This window comes from Calypte anna, chromosome 5, assembly GCF_003957555.1.
Source record: "Calypte anna isolate BGI_N300 chromosome 5, bCalAnn1_v1.p, whole genome shotgun sequence".
Taxonomy (NCBI): domain Eukaryota; kingdom Metazoa; phylum Chordata; class Aves; order Apodiformes; family Trochilidae; genus Calypte; species Calypte anna.
The window spans coordinates 2,912,941-2,935,127 of NC_044250.1; the positions used below are offsets into that span (position 1 = coordinate 2,912,941).

The 22,187-nt window shown below is 44.1% G+C and overlaps 2 protein-coding genes across 5 annotated transcripts in view; one reads left to right on the top strand and one right to left on the bottom strand.

The window, feature by feature from the left end:
* Window positions 1–22,187, top strand: part of LTO1 (LTO1 maturation factor of ABCE1) — a 152,113-nt gene that overhangs the window by 11,083 nt on the left and 118,843 nt on the right. The window contains exon 5 of one of the 4 annotated variants that reach the window (XM_030451021.1): window positions 15,275–15,592. The exons of 2 other annotated variants lie outside the window; for them this stretch is intronic. In XM_030451021.1, the coding sequence (XP_030306881.1) occupies window positions 15,275–15,463 (189 nt within the window). In that variant the 3' untranslated portion in view covers window positions 15,464–15,592. Of the gene's footprint in view, window positions 1–13,612; window positions 13,665–15,274; window positions 15,593–22,187 lie in introns of those variants that run through there. One more of the 4 variants, XM_030451023.1, reaches the window with a different exon arrangement.
* CCND1 (cyclin D1) lies at window positions 1,460–19,332 on the bottom strand. The gene is made up of 5 exons (XM_008498291.2): window positions 18,871–19,332; window positions 16,888–17,103; window positions 16,158–16,317; window positions 10,480–10,628; window positions 1,460–5,099 (listed from the first exon to the last, which is right to left on the bottom strand). Exons 1-5 carry the CDS (start codon window positions 19,066–19,068, stop codon window positions 4,944–4,946), a joined length of 879 nt encoding a protein of 292 aa, XP_008496513.1. The 5' UTR covers window positions 19,069–19,332; the 3' UTR covers window positions 1,460–4,943.

Consider the following 22,187-nt stretch of genomic DNA (forward strand, 5'->3'; position numbering starts at 1 on the left):
TAGGAAAGGCCAAACCCACTTAACATGTTCAGTAGAAAATGCAGGTTTTAAGTTCTCACTGAATCATTTAATGTCAGCAAAAAGGTTTTTGTTCCAAATGAAGATTTCATTAGAGGGTATCTTCACTCAGCTTTCATTTAAAATTAGAAGGGTTTGCCATCCCTGATAGAAAAGCAAGTAATTCCATTTTTCTTTAAAATATGCTGAAATTTTGCAGAAAACTGATAGAAGATCCATGTGGAAACACAAAATGAGTAAAGCTTTGGCTTGGTTGATATTTAAAGTCAAATCAAAGTTGGACCTTTCAGTGCCATACTGGCCTCCCAGTGTAACTTGACCATATTAAGGAGCTCCCCATTTCAAATGGAAAAAGTTTTAGCTGACACAATGTGCTGCTATGACTTTACCTCCCTGCTCACTGGTTTTGCAGAGGCCATGTGGGTCAGGATTCTGTCTGAAATGACTGGGAAACTGCCAGGCTGGACTGGGATTGTTCTGATGCAGATGGTTTCCCATCTTGTGGTCACTGCACTAAGACAAACTTTGCACTAGGCTATAATTAGCTCGCTGGGGGTTAACATCAGTTTCATTTCTCATTTCCTGTGCTGTGTGTGATGCCTGCAGTCAGTTGTAGTATGAATTTCAGTCAATGAGAAGCTCAGGAGGCAGATACTGTATTTCTGATTTGCAACAGGAGAGACAAGCACTTGATGGTTCAGATAATTTGATTTTTTAAGTCAGAAATATTTTCAGAGTAAGTAGACAAATACACAGGCTTAGAAGCTTGACCAGTCTCCCCTAAGAATAAGCTGTTTCTGCCATGTTTAGCTCTAGAAATAATTGATAATATATATCCCCCAGTTTTCAGAGGTATTTGGGAATATGAATTGGGGCATAGGCTATAATAGCTCTATGTCATTAAGTTTCCACTAGGTCCAGTTCTTTGTGGTCTTTTTAGTAGCAGTCAACATTTTTCTGGTTTATTCCTTGTTGCCTCAGTGATAAAAAAGCAGGTGCCATAGTGTATCAGAAGGGAAGGAAAAAGGCAGGTAAACCTTACTGCTTTTAAAACAAACTTTATCTTCTGTAAAGGTATTGTAGGACACAAAAAACTTCCACTGATAAAAACTATTAAGAAGTATTCTACAGCATCTGACACCTATTTTACCTTTTGTTATAAAGAATCACCAAATGGTGTTTTATTTATGAAAGGCTTCAGAAAAATAATCTGTTTTTTTACAAACACATTACTGTGACCCCATCACTTCCCCACTGCATTGCTAAAAATGCCCCCAGATCCCCAAAATCATGACAGAAGTTTTTCAGCATTGCAGCTACTGAAGCACAGAGTCAAAACCAGAAAATGTCAGGTGGTCTCCTCATTGCATCAGGTCATTACTATCATTCAGCATACATGAAGGCAGCAAGAAAAAAAAACCAAAAACCAAGAAGCAGATACTGGGTTTTACCAATTTTATTTCTAGACTTTATAGTTTTTTTGCTGGAAACTTGTCTGTTACAGGTCTGGTGGTGAAAATGTGCATTTCAGACCAGTGATGCCAATAAGTACAATATAAAAATGTACATATCTGAATTGCTTGCTTACTACAGATTGTTATAATAATGTGACAAATAAAGCATCTCTGTTGGCACGTGAACCCACTTAATCTGGATTTGGCCTTTTTAGTACATACAATATTTTAAAAGAAATTTGCAGTACAGACTGCCACTCAGTGTAACACATAATAATATAACTGACAAGCACTAACTCAATAATCATGTTTGGTTCAGAGACACAGAGATGCCACAAACAGAAGTGTTTTATGAGGTAAGCAGTAAGAAATGTTCCTGAAATTTGGACAGAATGTATTCAGTCCTCCTGGGTCCTGCGACTGCTAGTAGCATTGCAATGCTTTATTTATGCACTATGTAGGATCTTAACTGCATTTGCCTCAAAATGAGTTCTAATTCTGTTTTGGTTTAGCAGCATACAGGCAACAGCTAGATTATTCTTCAGCATACAACTCTGTTAGCTGGCTTATTAATGAGATTTACAGGCTTTCTTAAATTAGCATTATGCTATAATTAAAAAAAAAAAACCAACAAAACAACAAACAAAAACACCAAAAAAAACAAAACAAACAAACAAAAAAACCCAAAATAAAAGAAAAAAGAAACAAAAAACCTAGTATATCATAGCAGATTAAACACACAAAATACTTAGAGTTCCAGAAGATAACCTATCATACCACATGATGTGTCCCAGACTGCTGGGAAACCACATCAGGTGGCATACAAGAGTTATATTATAATGCACCTTTCATATATCAATGTGGCTAATAACACAGCTTAAAACTACTATGATAATAAACCCCAGATCAGACAAAGAATCCAGCTTTATAAAATGCATAACAACAACAAAAAGAACTTGACATTACTTGATCTTCTGAAATGTCTGCTGTTTTTAAATTAATGCAACCTGGTTGCAACTCGCGAGACCCATTCAGAAAAACGTTCGATGCATTTCAGCTTGCAGTAGAACTATGAGGCACTGTGTACAAACATCAAAACCTGGTCTAGACACGGGTAACTGAAGTATTGAGGTATTGTGAAACAGGAACCTTTTTTTTTGGAATAGAGCAGTAATCACATTAAGTAAAAATTGATCACATAAAAAAAAAAAATCTACCAAAAAAAAATGATGTCAATAATATAATTTTCTATGAGAAAATTAAAACCTATTACATGGCAGTATATGACATTGTATAACAAAAAAAAAAAAAAAAACAAAAAAAAAAAAACTGATCCACAAAATAGCAGCAAAACACAATGACAAAGATACAGAAAAGCAATGTTAATTTTTTTTTTTCAAACCATGCTGGGAATTTATCCATAGCAGCTCAATAAAAATGGAGCATCCACTCCTTTTTTTTTCTTTTTTTTTTTTTTTTTAATTTTAATTTTTTTTCCTTTTTTCTCTTTTTTTTTTTTCCTTTTTCCTCTTTTTTTTTTGCTGTTTTGTTTTTTTTGTTGTTTTTTTTTTTCTTTTTACAATCAACACCTTAGCGGCAGTTTTCTCACATACATTTCACCATCACATTCTCCTCGAGCATCAACTTCAACAGCTATGTCCACGTCCCTTCAGCTACTTTCTAAAATAATAATAAAAAAGATACATAGCCAAGATGTGCAAATTTTCTATTGGTAGCTAAATAAAAAAAAAAAAAACCAAAACCAAAGGGGGGGAATATACTGGAATAAGAACTTCTTTCAAGTACTCCAATTTTCAGATCTTTAAACTATGGCGTTTTCATGCTTAGCCTGCTTTTGAGAAATGTATAGGAAGGGGCCAAATCAACTGCTTTGTTTTGGGTTTGTTCTTTTGAAGTGTGTCCTTTTTTTTTCTTTAACAAGCTGTGTTAAAACTGCGACATCAAGGGTAGAAAGATTATTTGTAACAAAAAAAATAAAAATAAAAAAAGGGGCGATTGCATTATTTTACAAATCATACTGGCCTTACGAACATCCTCTGCAATAAATATTCTTTTTAGCCTTAACTATAAATTATATATTTTAGTGTTTAAAAACCTTCAGTTGTAAAACATCTAGCGACAATCCTTAAAACTACGTGTCCTATATGTGAACCTTTAAGGCCCCTAATTTATAAAGATGAGTTGGCACCAAAGGATTTCTAAACTTCAACTTTTCTATAGAAAAGGATAGGAAGATATCCTGGCAATTTGTGAATGCAATTTCTCTCACTGGAACACAACCTTCTGAAAAAAAAAAAGAAAAAAATATCACCTCTCCTCTAACACCATAGTTAAATGCACTTGCTTTGCAATTCCAAGTTTGCTAACAAGCACTTATATATTTCCAAACCATTCCATTAAAAAAAAAAATTCCCACACAATAAAAGAATGTATTTCCTATATCTAATGGACTGAAAGTGCTTTGAATGGAATGGTTTTAGAATATTACAAACAGACAACAACAACAACAACAACAAAAAAAGACTAAACTGTGGATTGAACCTGATCATAACGAGGCTGAATATCTGTGGGGTCAGACCAGCATTTTACACAGGTAACTACAAAAATATGAAGATTATAAAAATATATTATGTCACTATTGCAGTTTCTCTTTAGAATAGAGTATCGTATGAGTAGTACATTGGCCTTTCCCAACAATGCTAAGCTGGAACCCTACAAATGCCTTATGCACAGGCAATCCACAGGCACAAAAAAAAAAAAGATTAACATATAATAATGCTGCATACTAACATACACTAACTTATGGGTTACGTTAACCATTTGTAAGGTGAAGAGGATAAAAAAAAACCTAAGGAAATAAAATAAACATTTACAGATGAATTTTAAAGTGACTAAATGCATAAGCAAGCAAGATACAGAAAAGCCTAGAACTGCGTTAAAGCTATGCTTTATAAAAGAAAAAGATATTTCATTTACTACCTAAAAAAACAAAACAAAAAACGAACAACCCTCTTCTACTTTAAAAATGGTTGGCTGGTTTTATATGTAAGAAATCAAATCTAATACCTCCCCTGGAGACATTTCGTGTGTTAATGCCTATTTTTACAACATACAGACAAGAACACTTTAATATAAAAACTAGTTGATTATTATTGTATAAAATCCTCTATTTTTGTAGCACAAACCCCTGGGGGTAATGCAAATACTATTTTTTTCTTTTTTTAAGACAGTTTTTGGGGGTATTTTTTTTGTGTGTGTGTTTATTTGTTTGTTTGAAGTCACAGATGGAAGGGAGACAGAGCAAGAAAAAAATATAACAAGACTGGTTTTCCCTTCTGGTATAAAAATGTCCCGGAGAAAAGGGTTTCTGGGGGGGAGATCCTGATGCTGATTCCTTCTCAGATGCCCTTTCTTTGCTTTTCTTGCCAAGCAAACCCATTAGAAGTCCTCTTAAATGTTCACATCTCGCACATCAGTAGGTGTGCAGGAGAGGTCTGCTTCATCCTCTACAGTCTTTGTTTCTGAAGATGCGTTGTGCTGCTGTGCCTGACGTAGACTGGATTCAAGGAGGGATTCAATCTGTTCTTGGCAGGCTCGTAAACAATCCTAGAGAAGGTTAAATGGAAGGAGAAAAAAAGACCCAGGGTCCTTTAGAAAAACAGGAAGATCACAGACCAAATACTGTTTCTTGAAAAGCAAGAAAAATATAATTGGAGGGCAGCAGACTTAAAGGAGTGTGGGAAGAGCAAGAGAATCACTGGACTGGATGAGGTATCCCATCTTCTGCAGGATGCTAACCTGGATCCAGATCACAGCTCTTACCATCTTCTACTTAATGGCCTAAGTGAACATTTCCATCCAGTGACCTCTGGATCACACATAAATTCTCTTTTATTGCTGGTCTCAATCTGCAGCTGACTGTGATGGACACTCCACTACTATGACACACATACAGTAACTAACCTGGCAGGACTTTGACACAGTAAGCTACAAAGCTTACATTACTGTTTTCTCAAGTGCTGTTACTGCTTCAGGAGTTCTGTTAAAGTCCATTCATGCTTTTAGCTCACTGTCCTTTTTATACCTTTTGAAATACAGAAACAGTCTGACTGGATAGCAGTGCGAAGCCATCAGAATTAAATGAGGCATGAAACTGGGCTGGAGTCAAGAGTTGGTCCATGTATTGCTGGTGCTGTATGATTTCTACCTTCACCACAGAAGCACTTTGGCAGTGCAGTCTATTACAAGTGATGGTCATAAACAGTGAATTCCTAGGCTGAGTTCCAATAATACAAAGTTCTTATCGACAGAAATGCCATATCTATATATTTAGAGACATGCCCAAAGCTGCCTGCCAACTGTTGCTATGTCCAGCAATGGGCAGCTCAAGTTAGCTAACTGGTTTCTAACTCAGAAAGCATCAGAACAGGAAAATGTACCAGACTGTCTTGACCCCAAAATTGAAAGGTCTTTCAGAAGCACCACTAAGATATATTTGTAACCATGCTAAGTGCTGCCAAGCTTACAGCTTGCTACTGCTTCACCTTGAGATCTCAGTCAGGGTGAGATGACTTTCCCTTGCTTTAAAAGCATTTTTTGAAGAGCTGAAAACACACACAGAGTCCTGCTGAACCTTCAGGAGGGTGGCCAGGGCCTTGCTGTTTGCACAGACCTTGGTGTGAATTAAAAGCACGAAGCATCGAGCAGGATCACGTCTCCCATGGGGCAAGGCAGCTCTCCTCAGGCATTAATACCATGAGCAGATTTATCCAATTCTCCTTAGCAATCCACAGCAATCAGAATTGGAGAAGAATTAGAGAAGGCCTGTTAGCTCAACCTGTTCACATCTTTCTGCAAGTGATGGTTGTCTTCTTCAGACCCACTGCAGTGACACAACCAGTGCCTTAAACAGGCAGAACAATCGCGCTACATTTTGCCAAAATTCCTCCAGCATGCTGTTTACTGATATCTTTATAACAAACATCCTAAGCTTTTCCCCAACATATTTAACTCTGTGTATTAAGGACTTTGAAGTCTCCTTTCAGTACTGCCTTTTCTGATTTAACCTATGACATGTGTTAGCCCTGGCGGTGAACCCAGTCTTCCATGATAAATTGCCGTCAAAAGTGTTAGGATGTGCATGACTGAGAATGAATGTTGTTTTGCTGAGAGGGTGACCTGCCTGCTGTTTTCTTTATTTCCCAGTTTCAATTCTGCCTTCATTCAGAGGCTTCTTGTGTGATCTACCAGCTTTTCACTGATTCCACTACCACAAGAATCTCCTCTGCCACCAATAAGGGCACATGGCATTTGGGGTAAAATAAGATTAGAAACCCAAGCAAACAATTCTCTGCAAGTCCTTTCTGAGAGAGAGGGAGGTTAATCCTACCTCTAAGCAGATCAGACCATCAGTTACAGCTCACTGAAAACACATAACCTATGACCTTTTCTGGTTTAAACCCTAGTGTAATATTTCCTCTTGACAGAGACACACAGCGTTTTAAATGACAAAAAGAAACGCCTCATATCCTAAAGTCATCATGCCTTTGGCTCCTACATACCTCTGCCCTTCACAATAAGATCTCTATGAAGTTCCTTTAACACCCCCCCCCCAAGATCTGAGGGATCAATCCTGACTGTAAGGCTGCTTGCATGTCCCGTGCCATGTCCCACACATGGAATTAGTTAAAGACAAGTCTGTGAATTCAGGTTTAGGTATTTTCAGTTTTACAAATCCAGGCACTTTTGAGGATAGTGAATTTTTTCACAAGGTAGCATGTTCACTGTTCCAAACTGAAAGCTGATTTATTTTCTGAGCAAAATTAACCCTTCCTGCTTCTCAGGCAGGGGGTGCAGATAGGAGGATTGTTTGGTGGGAGATTTGTGGTTGGTTGTGCTCTTTTTTTTTTTTTTAATCCTATCATTTGCATGAAGCATGTTTGAGCACTGAAAACTAAAACCATTCAAAAGATTTTCTATAAATACCTATTCTTCTCCCTCTGGAGTCCAGTCTTGAATAGTTATATAGGACTGTGTAATTTAAAGGTAATTTTCGACCACAGGATTTTTTTTCCTCTGAGATTCTTAGAGAACAGCACGTAGTATTTTTTTAAAATTGAATAGTTACAATTTATTATGAACAGATTATGTCTTGAGCTACAGTTGGACTTTTTTTTTTTATGTTTTAGGCATTTTTGTTCAAATCACTTTATTCAGATGACTACTAGAAGACTAGTTCGCAGGAATGTACTAGAGCTAGCAAAAATAACTGCAAAATGTGACATTCACTGTAAAGTACCTCAGCAAAGCTTTTTTCATTCTCACTTGCTGAAAAGCAAATACAAAACTTGTGCATTACTCTGATAACTTCTCCCAACAACTTTTCTGCTTCACTACCCAAATTTTCAATGCCCACAGTTTGTTCAAGGTCATAAACCCTTCCTGGATTAATTAAACTCCTCAGTGGAAAAAAAAAAAAAAAAAAAAAAGACTTGCTAGCTTAACTGATGTGGTCAAATACCTTTAAATACCTTTAACACACACAGAAGACATGATCAGACTCCAGGGTCAGATACTAAAGGAAACAAACAACAACAAAAAAAGAAACTGCTTGGAAATCCTTTGTTACTGCCTGACCTGCTCTGGATAACAAGCACATGTTTGAAGGTGCCTCTGAGTAGGGGCAGGCAGGAGAGGAATTCCAATGTACTAACAGACAGCATGGAAACCCAATCTAATCTAGTTTAGCAAATTTCTGGCCTGGAAATGAATGTCAGGTAAAATTCAATCCGTTTGGATGATGGGGTCAAGAATAGAATGATGGAAGACAGCCCAAGACTTCTAATTGTGATTATCTGACTTCTAATTACCCCTGATCAAAGGCAAAATGGGAAATTGGACTCCTACCAACGTAAACATGAACCATAAAGGAATTCCAATCAGGTGATACTCATTTTACTTTAGATTCAGTTTTCTTTGAGACTAAAGGTAAAGAAGTGTAATTATATAACCTGAAATCCAACAGACCAGCAGCTCTAGCTAATAGATAATCAGAGAGAATGTTAGCCATGTTGTAATGGGTGTTCTTAATATTTCAAGATGGTCCAGTATAAAGCTTTTTCATTTGTGCCATCTGACAAGGGGAACCATCACTGTAGAGTAACAAACTTCATACACATCCTAGTGATATCAGGTGATAGGAACAGCATTTGATACCATGCAGCACCTTGGCACATCTTAAGGTGAACCATGCTATGGATGAAACCAAGCAGTTTGCTCAACCCAAAGCAACAGCAGTGAGAAATGCTGTTCACTTATTCCATTACAAACACAACAGTATAAATATACATAGCTATAATTTTATGATGCCTATTTTCTGTAGAATCTAGTTAATTAAAGTTAATTCCTTTTAAAGCTCTCGAGTTCAGGCCATACAGAGGGTGGACTTGAAATTACTCTGAACAATAAAAAAGAACTAAGTGAGGATCCTTCTTGCTAAAACTACTTTCTTTTCCTTTAAAAGAGCTCTGTCATCAACTAAGTCAAATCAAAAAAAAGGACATACTTCTGTTCTCCAAGATGAGAATCTACTTCAATGCTTTGTATCAGGAATTATTAAATAATACTTGAGTCAGACAGTGTCAGAACAGATAGTAAGCAACATTTTTTGCTCAGTACCTGTTTCAAGTATCTGGCACTGGATAGTGGCCAGCCATACAATGAAATATCTACACTGTTCACAGACTGCCTGAAAGCTTTACACATACATACCAAACTGAGCAGCATTTTATTTCAGCATTTTAAATTCCTGTAATATTTAACATTTCAGCATATCCAGCAATATGGATCCAATACTACGTCAGCTGCAGTAATGTAAATGACAAACATAATATGCTCAAAACTGAGGTATTGTTAAGGTGATCAAATAAAGCTGAGGTATCATTTGTCAGCAGTTTCTTCAGTTTATCAAGAATAAATACTCTTGTGAATAATTATGATGCAGTTAAGTTTACAGAAACCACTCAATCTTATCAACAAAGTCCAGTTATTCAGACCTAGTTTTGCAGTGTCTACTACAGTTCACCTACATATTTCAATAAATAACATGTAAAAAAAATTAACAGCATCTTAAAGATTCTGCCCCTCTCCACAAAGTCGTCTTTATTTGGGTCATTGTCCAGCTCTTGGAGACCTCACAAGAACCTTTTTAAAGCATCTATTTATTGGTCTTCCACATTGTTACAAAACAAAGCTCAACTCTGCCCCAACTTCACACACCATTATGACATGGATCATTGACTTTAGGTCTTCCTTGTAGGCTCCCTTCCTGGCCCATTCACTCATGAAAGGTTTATTGCTTGCTAGTTACTGATGTGCATCTCCTGGAAGCTGCAGGGCAAAATGAGAGTCCTGTGAGGACCATCTACCTTGTCAGAAAGTCGTGGGACAAGCATTTGTTCCAAAAAAGGGAATTGAATACCAGCTACTGTGCAGGTCTAGCACGTAATAAACCAAATTAGATCATTAGAACTCTTTTAAGAAGGGCTTTTTCACACCACTTGGCACAATAAAAGGCCTCAAGAATGGCCAAAGATAAGGTCAGAGATTCCACAAGGTCTCAGTAACTATTTCCTCATCTAGTTTTCAAAGTTTTGTCTTACACAGGCTCCTGGTTTAATTACCCACAACCAAACACAGCCTCTGCAGCCTCCTGGATGGATGCAGGGTTTCCTTGGCTTTCTCACAGATGCCTCTCTCACAAACATCATGGATGTGGCATTCCTATCAGTGAACTGCAGCAGCATAATCACTGATTATTAATGGATATAATGACAGCTAAGTAACCAGGATGGGCAAGTTCAAAAAGCCCCACTCTGAGGTTTGACTTTTTATCAAGATTTACTGTCAGCCAAGCTGACAGTAAGCAGCAAGCAGGCATTCATTCTTAAAACTCTAAAGCAGGAGATCAACCAAAAGAGTCACTTACCGGATCACATTTGATAACTTGTGATAGGAAATGTGTGAGGCATTGATAGGAGAGGAAAGTGTTAGTGTTCCCCAGATGCAGGCCTTGCACAGCTGCTACCACACTGCCAGCTGCGATCATGGAAGGTGGATTTGAAATAAATTTAATATCTGTATGGAGAAAAAAAAAAAAAAAAGGACTGAAAATGATTGCTTTAGGAGGAGAAGCCTGCCCATACACATAACACTCTTCTACCAGCATGGCTGCAGCTGCCAACTCTTGCATCTGAAAAGGTATGGCAAATTGTGAGCAGAAAGGTGCCTCCTGCTCTAAACTGTTACAGGTCCAAACCTGCAAACACTTATCCACATGAGCAACTGTACTTCAGTGAGTAGCCCTTCCTAGCACTGTTCCTGGGAAGCCATTCATCACTTGGAGGTATTTTTATCAGCAGCAGGGCCCCCATTCTTCAAACATTAAAATACTTTGCTCATGTGAATAATGCCACTGGGGTCGATAGCAGTATCCATCTGAGAACACCTGTGGGCATTCTGAAGTGTTTAGCATGATCAGATCTTTAGGTACACTCTGGTGTCCTTGGGCCCTTTAAAGCACAAACCTTTGCACTGACATTCAAAGCAATATAGCTTTAATGAACACCACCAATAAAAACAAAGAAAAAGACTGCTTTTAACCCTGTCAGGAGGCAGATAATCCATATTTAAATTAAGGTTTCATCTTAAAAATGCTTTGTCTCAAACCTAGCCTCTCGTCAGTGGCTGCCATCCATCCTGGCAACAGGGATTTAATGTAAATGTGGCATAACTAAGTGACGGGGGTCCCAAGAATTGGCGGACAATCAGTTACATTCTGATGTGACACCATGCTGACAAGAGGCTGGGCCCCCTTCCAGACGGCATTGCTGTAGGTCTCTCCACAAAGCCACTCCCATGATTCCTTAAGGGGCTATCTCTGCCATTTAGCATGGTTTTGGTTTGGTTTTTGTTTTTGTTTTGCTAGGTTGTTGGTTTGTTGTTTTTTTGTTTGTTTGTTTGTTTTTTTTATATAAGAATAATCCACATTTTTAATGCTTAGACTGTTGGAACAGGAATGCGTTTGATCCATGGCACTGTACACCTTGGAGGAGAATTAAACACAAAGGAAGTAAGTGGCACAAGTAAAATGTCTGATGTTGTGAGGAAGAAAGGGAAATGCCACATTATACAGGAGAACCTGAGATACATTCCTTCAGCTTTTATCAGAATACAGCTTCCTCTGGCTTGAAAAAAATATAAACCATCTGTCAAACCCTTGAATGAAATCAAAGGAGTGGACAGCTTAGAGGGCTCAGTGGAACAGTTTAAGTATTAAATCATGCATCTCCTTTATTATGATAAAATAACTTTTGTGTAAATGTTTTACCAGTGAAACTAAAGACTTCAGGACTCCATGAAAGTCCTCTCTCTGAACCTATTCATATACCTCTGACACTCCATTGTAGCTCTCACCAATACCCACGTTCAAAGGGGCATTTCACGCAGCGTTCTCCGAACCTTTAAAATTAAACTGATAAGATCAATTGTGGCCAAATTGTGGCCCTGGCACTGCCAGGGAAAAGGCAAGCTTCATCTAAAAGTCATCTTATTTATATTACCATGCTTAAAATATCTTTAGTTTATCCCTTTCTCCTCATCTGCCCATCTTCAGGTAGACACAACTACACCCCACACCTTCTAGCCAGCTTCCCTCATTCCCAAAAGTCCAAGTAATCCACATTTTTTATTGACATTACACACATTCCAAAGCCAGTCCTTAACTGAAACACTGACACAGTTGCAGGTGAGACTTCAGGAATTTGGGATTTTGCTAGGCAAGCATGAATTCCACCAGGACCGGGTTGTTCAGGTTATGGTGGCAGCACGCTCCTGCCACTATTTACTGAGCTCCACAAACAGAACATGACCAAAATGTGTCACTTTAATGAGTCTGTCCTGACAGGATCACGTTTGGCATTAATATTTGCGTTCTTCTTTTAAATGAAGCAGTAAACAAGAACATGAATTCATAGTCACACCCTCATTCTTTCCAAGGTGGAAAAGTGATAATGAAGTTTAAATGACCAGTTTGTGTCTGTCCCTATAACCACTCCAGACAAGCAGCATGGACTGCCTTTTTGTTGCAACTCAACAAGGAATTATTTGTGGCAGAGGCCACTAATTTCAGCATATTAATCAGGGGGCCCCTCTCGCCTGTAATTGGATGCCCCCAAGTGAAGAGTGTGGCATCATTGTCAGCCTCCATCGCCTCATCTTGCGCTATTGAGCGCTCAGGAACAAGGGGGCTTCGGTGAGATGAATTAGACCTGACACAGCCACAATGGGGTAGGGGGCCCCATCAATTGAAGCACACATCCCCAGTAGCCTATCTGAGACTTCATCCAAAAAGAATAAACAACTTCAGCGTTGTTAAAAAGAGAGAGAGAGGGAGAGAGAGAGAGAGAGAGAGAGAGAGGAGGGGGAGGAGAGAGAAGAATGCCAGCCACCCTGAAGGGAGGACAAAGCAGGCATATAGGCGCTGCAGTGCTTTAAAAAAAATTCCTAACAAGGCGAGTCACCCCTTTTCCTTTTTAAATGGAGCAGCAATTCCATCCGTCTGGAGAGCTGGGGGCTATGAATGAAAATCTTTTCATTGAGGCAAATCAAAACTGTGAACATAAATCACTTGCTGCAAGATGCAACAGGTTCCAACTGGTCACATACCTTGAGACTCCCAATTTTATAAAGGCCAGAGAATAGGAGAATTGTAACACGCTTGTTTCAAAGGGGGATCTTTCTTTCTCCATCGGAGAGGAGGAAAGCAGCAACAATAATAATAGCAATAATAATAATATAAAAGGAGCCTGGTATGTTTTGATAACCAGAGGAACATAATGAAATGCTGAAGCTCCAATATTTGTTGCTATTCATTGTTATACTTGTATAGAGCTGCAGTTCTCCCTCAACACTGGTCTTAACTTGGGCCAAAAGAGGCCTGCTTCCTTTTGAGCTCTCCCTGCCTTGCTCGGCCATGCCAAAGCCCCATTCATTAAGCTCAATTATGTGTTAACTTCAAACAACCCCTGGTAATTTTTTTTTTTCTCCCAAACCTACCACAGCACAAAGACATCCTTTGGTGAAAATGGATTTTTCAAAAAAAAACCAAACCAAATCAAACAGCTCCACTTCTACTAGCCAGACAACTGAAGAGGGAGCTTAGAAGGAATTCCCCTCAGCTTCACCTTGCAGTGTAACCTTCTCTTTCTGGAGCAAGCACATCTACACTTATCCACAAACACTTCCACAGCCTTCTCCTTGTTAAGCCAACTGGTGGAGCATTTCTTTTCTAAGCAAGCATTATTCTGCTGCCTCTTCTTAGAGCCTCCTTTACAGTAGAGGCCACAGGCTGTGCTTCAAGCAAAGGATACACTGCACTTGCCCCTGAGGCCACTTAAGCAAATGTCAGTGTTTCCAGTGGACTTTGGATCGGGCCCCACAGCATCCAGGCAGCACAACGCAGTTTGCAGTCAGTCCATCTAGGTTCATTTTGGCAAGGGGAAATACAACACAACCCAGCAACAGCAAAGCAAAGTCCAGATGCTACTTAAGCCACATGTGATCTTCACTAGCCAACCAAGAAGTCGGAAGGAAAGCAAGAGGTAGCAATCCTGACATCCAAAAATAACAATAAAAATAGAGAGCCCAGAGGCAGTCTTCCTGAGCGCTCTTTCCCCAGGAAATATTCCCAACTTCAGTAGGGAGCTGAAGAGGGCCCCAATTCTGGTGAGCTCAGTCCTGTTTTTTTAAAAGCTAAGTAAAACTCCCAGAACATGGTTCTCATTTGGTGATCCATTCTCCAGCTGTGGTATGTAGCAGTGTTAAATAAAGGCTCTGGATGTGCTTCCTAGAAGAAACATAACAACACCGACAGTAGATCAAAGTACTGGACTCTTAGCAAGTCTCCAACCTTTGAACTACTCTTGTTTTCATCCCTGTCATTGCCAACACAACAACCTAGGTTAAACATCCCCATATCCAGAGGGGAGGCCGGGTAGCTGCTCTTTTTAGCTAAGAGCAGAGGAAGCTTCAAACTTTGCAAACCATGTATTCAGAGTTGCAGCAGCCTTATCTGGTAGAATCTGGCATGGAGAGTTATGTCTGATTTTCCCAAAATGTTGCTGCAGGTAGTTTGAAGGCTGCTTGAAGGTCGAACACCAAGCAAGCATTAGTCCAGGTAATCTGATTTACAAGCTGCCCATTATGCTGATGTTAGGCCCAAGAAGAAGACCAATGCCAAGGTTTATGAATTTCTCTTTTATGGCTTGGTCAATCTTTAGGCCTTGCAGTTCTGTCAACTACCATTTCCTTCTGAATGCCTGCGATCTTTCTTCAGTTTTTTTACCAAATCCATCTCTAGAAAATTAACTACACATTAATTTGTGCTGTTGACTACACACACCCTACCAAGCTTTTCAAATGCTGATACCTCTTTTTAAGTCGGAGTGCAGGCTTGTTCTCCTTTTTCTTTTGAACCCAACTCCTACCAAATATTAACATTTGCTAAAGCACTGTATCTCCTTTACACTTAAGTTTTTATCAGTGTCAACAGAACGTCTGGCATTCCTCTTTATGTGCTACTGCAAAAGAACATTTGCCTTGGCTGCTTTTTCTTCCTTACTCCTTTGCCATCCCTGGATTGCTCACTGTAATAAAACGCACCGAACGCGTTTCGTTAAATCTGAGCATCTTCCCTCAAAAAACTTTTGTCCCCGCTCCTCCAGGAGATCTGGAGACCAGAAAGACTCTTCCAAAACTCTGTCTCCTTCCTACTTGCTAAAGCTTCAGCGGGGAGAACCAGTACACAAACACACGTACAGTCCACACACGGACACAGAACTTCAAAGAACCCGTGCGGGCGCCCTCACCGTGCCCTTGAAACCAAAGATCAGACCTCTGCAAACCTGGCCTAGAGAACAGTCTTTGGAGGCTGGCCCCGCACATGGCTTCCACACAGCACGTGGTCCGAAGGGTGCAGATGGCAGCAGTTGGGTCCTGTGCCAGGAAAGCCTCAGCGCTGCATGGCCCTCCTCCAACCCACCAGCCGAGGAGGAGGAGGAAGAGGGAGGGGGGGAAGAGGCAACTTGATGAGGAAAGTTTTAAGCCCCTCCGTGCAGAGCTATTCACAGGGTGTAAGATAGCAATAATAATACAAAAAAAAAAATCTGCCTCCACTTTTAAAAACTGTTAAAGAATGAATCCAGGCAGGGAGGGATTCCCTGTGTGGGCAGTAAACCTTTTGCAGCCCCTGCACAGAACCCAGTGTACAGAGGTGAAGAAACCGTGGTCACGTTGAGTTGCAACTCCAGGGCTAAGCCACACAGGGAGTTTTACCCTTCCCTGACAACACCAGGTACTCAAAGCAAAATATTTTCTAAAAAAAACCCCACCAAACAAACAAACAAAAAAACACAACAAACAAACCAAACTTACCTCTGCAAAATAATCCACCTTCTGCAAACAACAAGGGGCAATAATCGGGGTTTAAAACTCCCTCCCCACAGCCCTGTGAGCTCGCTTTAGACCACAGCTATGGGAAGCTTTACAAGCCGGGGGTAGGTGCCTGTAGGGGAGCAACACGCTTTGCTTAACGTGCAGGGCTCATACCTGTAGCGCACAGAGCCACAAAAGTCTGAGCATGTTTACGGATGATCTGCTTGGTGTCCTCTGCCAAAGGCATTTTAGTAAGGAAATGTTCAATGAAATCGTGGGGGGTCATTGCAGCCAGATTCCATTTCAGCTTATTCACCAGAAGCAGCTCCATTTGCTGCAAAGACAAGAGGGAGGGAAGGGGGAAGAAGAGAAGAGGAAGAAGGGAAACGTGGTTAGCTCCGCTCACGGACTATCAGCACTATCCGCAGCTGGGCCAGCCAGCCCTCATCCGAACGGGGAGGAAGGAGGGGAAGAGGAGCTATGTCCCCCGTCGGCGGAGCCCGGGGATGAGGCGGGGACTGGGGGGCTCCGGGCCGCCCCCGCCGGCAGGCGCCCGCCGCAATACCCCGCATGGCCACCGGGAGGCGCCCGCACCGCGCTCAGCCGCTCGCTGGCGGCGGGTCCGGCCGGGGCAGCCCGGGGGCCGGGGGAGAGGGGGGCGGCCCGGTCCGGGACAGGGTCCCTCGGGCCCCGAGACGATCCCGCTCCGCTCCTCAACCATCCCGAGCCGCTGCCAACTGGGGTTACAGCTCCTGCGGCCTCCCGCCCGCCGCCAGCACCCTCGCCGGCGGGGAGGCAGCCCCCCTCCCCGCCTGCCGCGGTGTCAGGGGGTTTGGTAATCGGCGTTTTTTGTTTGTTTTTTATTATTATTATATTTTCTTGAGGTGATTAAACGTGAAATTACCAGTAATTCGTCGGGTCTAATGGAGTTATCTGTATAAATGCACAGTTTTTCTGCGGTCAGAGGAATAGTTTCCTTCATTTTTGAAGCCACAAACATGCAGGTAGCTCCGAGCAATTGCAATCGGCTTTTCTTGAGAGGTTCAAACGACAAAAATCTGTCCAAATAATTCATAGCCAAGGGGAAAACTTCCTCTTCGCACTTCTGCTCCTCGCAGACCTGAAAGAAGGAGCGACACCATTGAAGAATTATTTAATAGAGGCGAAAAACAGCCTTGTCCCGCCGCCCTCATCTTCCCTCCCCCCCTCCAGCCCCCCAGTCTTTACAGGGCAAGGTTGAAGGAGACGAGGGGGGGAAATGTAGTTGGGAGGAAACGGATAAATAAAGGAAAAACAGAGGAATCAAAGAAAATGAAAGTCACGAGTGACAAAGTGGGGAGAAATGTGGCACTGGAAATCCGCAGGCGATTCATGGTTAAAAGCGGAGGAGGGGGGGTGGAAATCGAGGAGGTCTGTCCCCATCTTTCCAGTCCGTAAATATATTTTTTTAAATTTAAAAAAATGGAAAGCGGAGGAAAATCCGAGCCCCCGTATCTGGGAATGGGGTGCAGATCTGAGTTTGTTCCAAGATTTATTTATTTCGCTTTAATTTTTTCATCTAATTTGCCGTTTGTGCTGCCGATTCCCTTCTCTGGTCGAGACACAAAGGTGGCGTCCAGCCTCATTTCCCCAGACGTCATCTTTTCAAAAAATATTTAAAAATATTTAAAAAATTATTCGAGCTCTCAAAAAAGGTTGAAAATGAAGCGGCGGGGGTCCTTTACCGAGCCCCGTGCCGATGGTCTTGCTGGGGGGTTCTGGGGAGGCCCCCCGAAGTGAAATTCACCGCCTCCCTCTCTCGCCCTGCAGCACAGCCGGGCGCGACATTTCCCAGCGCAAGGCAGGGCGCTGCGCTTTCAAAAATTAATTAAAAATAGATCGCAGGCGCCTAGGGCTTTCGAAAAAGCATGAAAATGTAGCCCAGCTCTTGGGGTTCCCGCTGGGAGCCCCCCCAGACGTGTCCCGCCAGGGGACGAGGCCTTTTCCAACTCGCTTTTCCCAAGCAACCTTGCCGATCGCGGCCGCAGCACAAGCATGCCTTTGAGGGGTGACCACAGCTCCAGCCTCTCTTCGCGCTGAACAAAGAAACTTTCACCCTGCAACTCCCCCCAAGAAATGCCGGAGCCCCTCGGGCCGGTCCCCCAGCCCGCAGCCCCAGCGGGGTCCCCCGGCCCTCGACCTTCTTCCTTCGGCCCCCTTCCCCCGCTTCCCCCCCGCAACACACACCCTTGGCTTCTTCCCCGGGACTTTCTTAATTTTTCTCTCGATTAATAAACTTTTTTTTTTTTCCTTTGCAAATAAAAAGAACAAAGATGGCGCATAATACTGGCACGGGCAGCCGCTTGCATACGTGTACAAGGATATTAATTTTAATATAAAATCCTTAAAAAAATATTATTAATTGGCAAGGGTTTGCCGCCGGCACCGCACCGGGCTGCCGGGGGTTCGGCAGCTTGGGGCGGCTGACGGGGGTTCCCGGCGGGCGAGCTCCGTTCAGCCGCTACCGCCTTGCCCCGACGGCCGGAAAAGGTGCCGGGGCACCCTCGACCCCCGAGGCGGTGTGCCGGAGAATTATAGGGGGGGGGGCTTGGTTTTGAGGGGGAAGATGGGGGTCGTGCGCCGTTCCTCCTCGGCGGGACTCAACCGCTGCAGCGGGGATAAAGAAGCGGTAATACCGGCAGCGGCGAACGCAGCCCCGGGCCGGGTCCCCTTCGTTACACGCGGGCGTCTCCGAAGCCAGAGCAACGTGTGCCGCGCCGAGGAACTTATTTCGGGAATGGGGGGGGGAGGTTGGGATAGGGGATCAGGGGAGATGGGGGAGCAACTCTCCGGCTTAATTCATTTCGGTGCCGAAGCTTGCAAAGAAAATCCCCCGAAAGATACAAACCTCCAGCATCCAAGTGGCAACTATTTTCCTCATATATGGCAAGATTTCTTTCTGCACGCATTTGAAGTACGAGACGGAGGGCGAGCAGGTCTCCTCCGCCTTCAGCATTGTCTGCAGCACCCTGTCATTGAGGAGGTTGGCATCTAGGTAGCCCCGTCGAATGGTCTCCACCTCGCAGCACAGCAGCTGATGTTCCATGTCTGCCTCCGTCGTCTCGAGTCAGTTTTCTGCAGCAGGACTGAGTCAGTCGCTCGCTCGCTCTCTCTCTTCCCCTTCCAGGAGTCCCTTGGATGCTGCTTCTGCTACTGCCGCTACAGCCCTCTGGAAGCTGCAAAACTTTCTAACTTCTAACAAAACTCTCCTGTATAGTCCCTGTGACGTTACTGTTGTTAAGCAGAGATCAAAGCACGAGAGAGAATGAGAAAGAGAGAGAGAGAGAGCCAAAAGCAAGGGGCAGAGCCCTAAAGCCATCCCATAGGCTTCAAGTCCTTCCCCTTTGCTTAGCTTATAGAGAGCAGGGTTTTAATGCAAATGCAAATGAGACAAGGGCTTGCTTTCTTCAAGGGCAAGGGAGAGGTGGGGGAAACCCAAATTGTCTCTTCAGTGTATCATGCATAATTTTAAAAATGGAGCGAGTTCTGCAGTGGGAGCCAAATGATGAATGGGGCTAGGCCACACACAGACATGCAGGGATATAAATACAAGGAGCCTTCCTTGGTATTATTTTACGGGGGGCGCCGGGGAGGGAGAGCAGGGCAGGACTAGTGCATCGCTTTTAGTTATCAATTATTATTACTTATTATTATCGCCCTCATCGATGCGTACCTGTGATACCTGTCACTTAAGGTGTGCTCCTCACCTGAACTCCCACTCTTTGTAGCTGATCCCAAGGGGAAAGATTTCTCCCATTTCCTCAGCCCAATTTATTTTTTTTTTCTCAGCTGAGATGGTTTTGCTGCTAGCCGGAAATTTTAGAGGAATTGGGGTCTTCCCTCCTCTGACAATGTGGTGATTACTTTTTTTTTTTTTTTTCCTTTTTTTAAACATCTTCCCTTTCACTTTAAAAGGTTTTACCCTCCAAGAGGTGGCAGGGGCTGAGCAACAGCTAAATCTAAGCCGCAATCAGGGGCAGCGCACGCCGGGCAGGCCACGCTCTGCACCCCACCCCCACGTCTCTCACAGCCACCCAGAAAAAATATCCCAGCAGAGCAGCAAAATGGTGGCCACAGCTTCCTCCAGCACCTAAAGGGAGATGAATCGAGGGATGGGGGGGTGGGAGGGAGGTGGTGCCGGCAGTCGCCGGAGCCTGTCGGGGCCTCATCCGACACGCCGTGCTGCCACGAGGAGGACAGCCTGTCCACGCGTGACGTGCAACAGCAGGGCCCCACCAATAAATAACTCCCATTCCCTGGCCGAACCGCCTGTACCTGAAAGCACTTTGTTTCTAATTTAAAAAAAAAAAAAAAAAGGAAAAAAAATATAACTCCTCACTTTTTGAAGGGCTGACAGGCAAGTTTGGGGCCCCACTGGAGAATACTGGAGTTGAAGCCGATGTGCCACCACGTGGGAGAAACAACCAAAATGGGGAGAAGTGGGAAGGTCATAGAATGGGTTTCCTGCTGCCTGCTCATCCCTCAGTACCTGAGTACAGGGATTCACCTCAGCCTCAGTGCTTTAGCATCACCCGGGTGCAGCAGGGACGATGGGAACAGCCACCAGTGGTACAGCCCTGGCAGTGGCATTGCCAGCAGGCAGCAGGGCAGCAGGAAGGTCTCCTGGCCATGGAGGACATGCCATGGAGTCATACAGCATCTCTCCTGCATGACCTGCAGGGAAAGCAGTGCCAAAGATCACAGGGCATGTTGTTGCACAGTTGTGTGTTTACGTAATCTCTTCGCATGAAATACCTGCCCATCTTTCCGAGTTTACTGGTTTGCTTGACCATTTGTCTCCATTTTGTCTTTGTCCGTGAAGGAAGATGCTGAAGGCCTGGGAATCTCAGTTTCCCTTGTGTGCCACAGTCTGTGGGGCCAACCTGAATGGTTTCTGGACAAGGAACTTTTCCCCTGCCCATCTATTGTGCTTCATGCACAAGACACAATCATCTGTTTTCACAACTCCAGTTGGCTGAGGAAATTTTAATTTTCAAAGAAGAAATACACCAAGACCCTACCCTCCCAGACTGGAATTCAGTCTGCCCACGATGCACAACTGCGGAATCTGATTTAATACATTTCCCCACACCCTCAGCACTTTTCTAGGGAGCAGCTTTGGGGGTGCATGGAAGGCACTTGGGGTGGCCAGCCCTTGCCCCTTCTCCTCCTCCTCCCCAGCACAGTGCCAGCACTTCGCCTCCAAACATTTGTTCCTGGCCACGTCGCTGGAACCACCCGGCCCTACCAAAGAGCACGGAGTCTCTCCCAGCCCGGCGCAGCGCCCACGCCTCCATCCATCCTCACCCTCCCGGTGCCTCTCGGTGGGGGTGGGTTTGGTGAGGGGTGGTTTTATCCCCTCCCCGCTCTCTTTCAGCCCGGTGTTTCATTCACAAACTCTGCCCGCCGGAGAGCAGGGGTCCCGACTGGGCTGCGGGGAGCGGAGCTGCTCTGGCTCCGGGCCCGGGGGAGCCCCCGGCGGGCGGTGCGGGGCGGTGCGGCGGCAGGAAGCGGCCATTAGCGGGAGCCAATGGGGGCGCCGGGCTGTTACCAGGCGGATCGGGCAGATCTCGACGCTGGGCTCGCCCGATCCCGCCGAGACAAAGGGGATGGGTCAAAAGTGCCGCAGTCGGGGCCACCGACCCGGCCCCCGCCAACTCGCCCCGGTGGCAGCTCCAAGCTCCGCCCCCGCACCGGTCAGACCCGCACCTGGCCGGAGCCGGGGAAAGAGAGGCGGTGCCGCCCGGGTCCCGCCCCCGCCGCTACCTGCGCGCTCAGTGGCAGCGGGACGGGGCTGCGGTAACACCCGCTCCTCGACAGCTCCCCGCGCTACCGCCTCCTCCAGCGGCTCCCAGACAGCGCCCGGCAGAACCCGGGGATGCCTAACGGGGCTCGGCGGCCAACCCGGGGTTTGTGCTTAACGTGGTGCCGCCTCCTGCCCCGCTGGCTAACGCGCCCATCCCGCGGCGCTCCCGGGGGGCGCGTTGCGCGTTATTGCAGCCGCCGCCGTTCTTGCCCCGGGGGCTTCCGACGGCGCTTCCTTCCTGCCCGTTCTCCCCGCCCTTCCCCGCCCGCTCCAGGCCGGCACTTTCTCATGATGTCATCCCAACCCGCGCCGCCGCCGCTCCGGCCCCAGCGATACGAAAGCGGCCGCCGCTCCCGCCC

What these genes read in the sequence shown, in the direction of transcription:
- CCND1 (XM_008498291.2), bottom strand. Translation starts at nt 19,068, where the DNA reads ATGGAACATCAGCTGCTGTGCTGCGAGGTGGAGACCATTCGACGGGGC. An exon ending in TGTGGCTCTGTGCGCTACAG is followed by an intron (nt 10,629 to 16,157) that starts GTATGAGCCCTG and finishes TTCTCCATACAG; the next exon opens with ATATTAAATTTATTTCAAAT. An exon ending in AAGTTATCAAATGTGATCCG is followed by an intron (nt 5,100 to 10,479) that starts GTAAGTGACTCT and finishes AACCTTCTCTAG; the next exon opens with GATTGTTTACGAGCCTGCCA.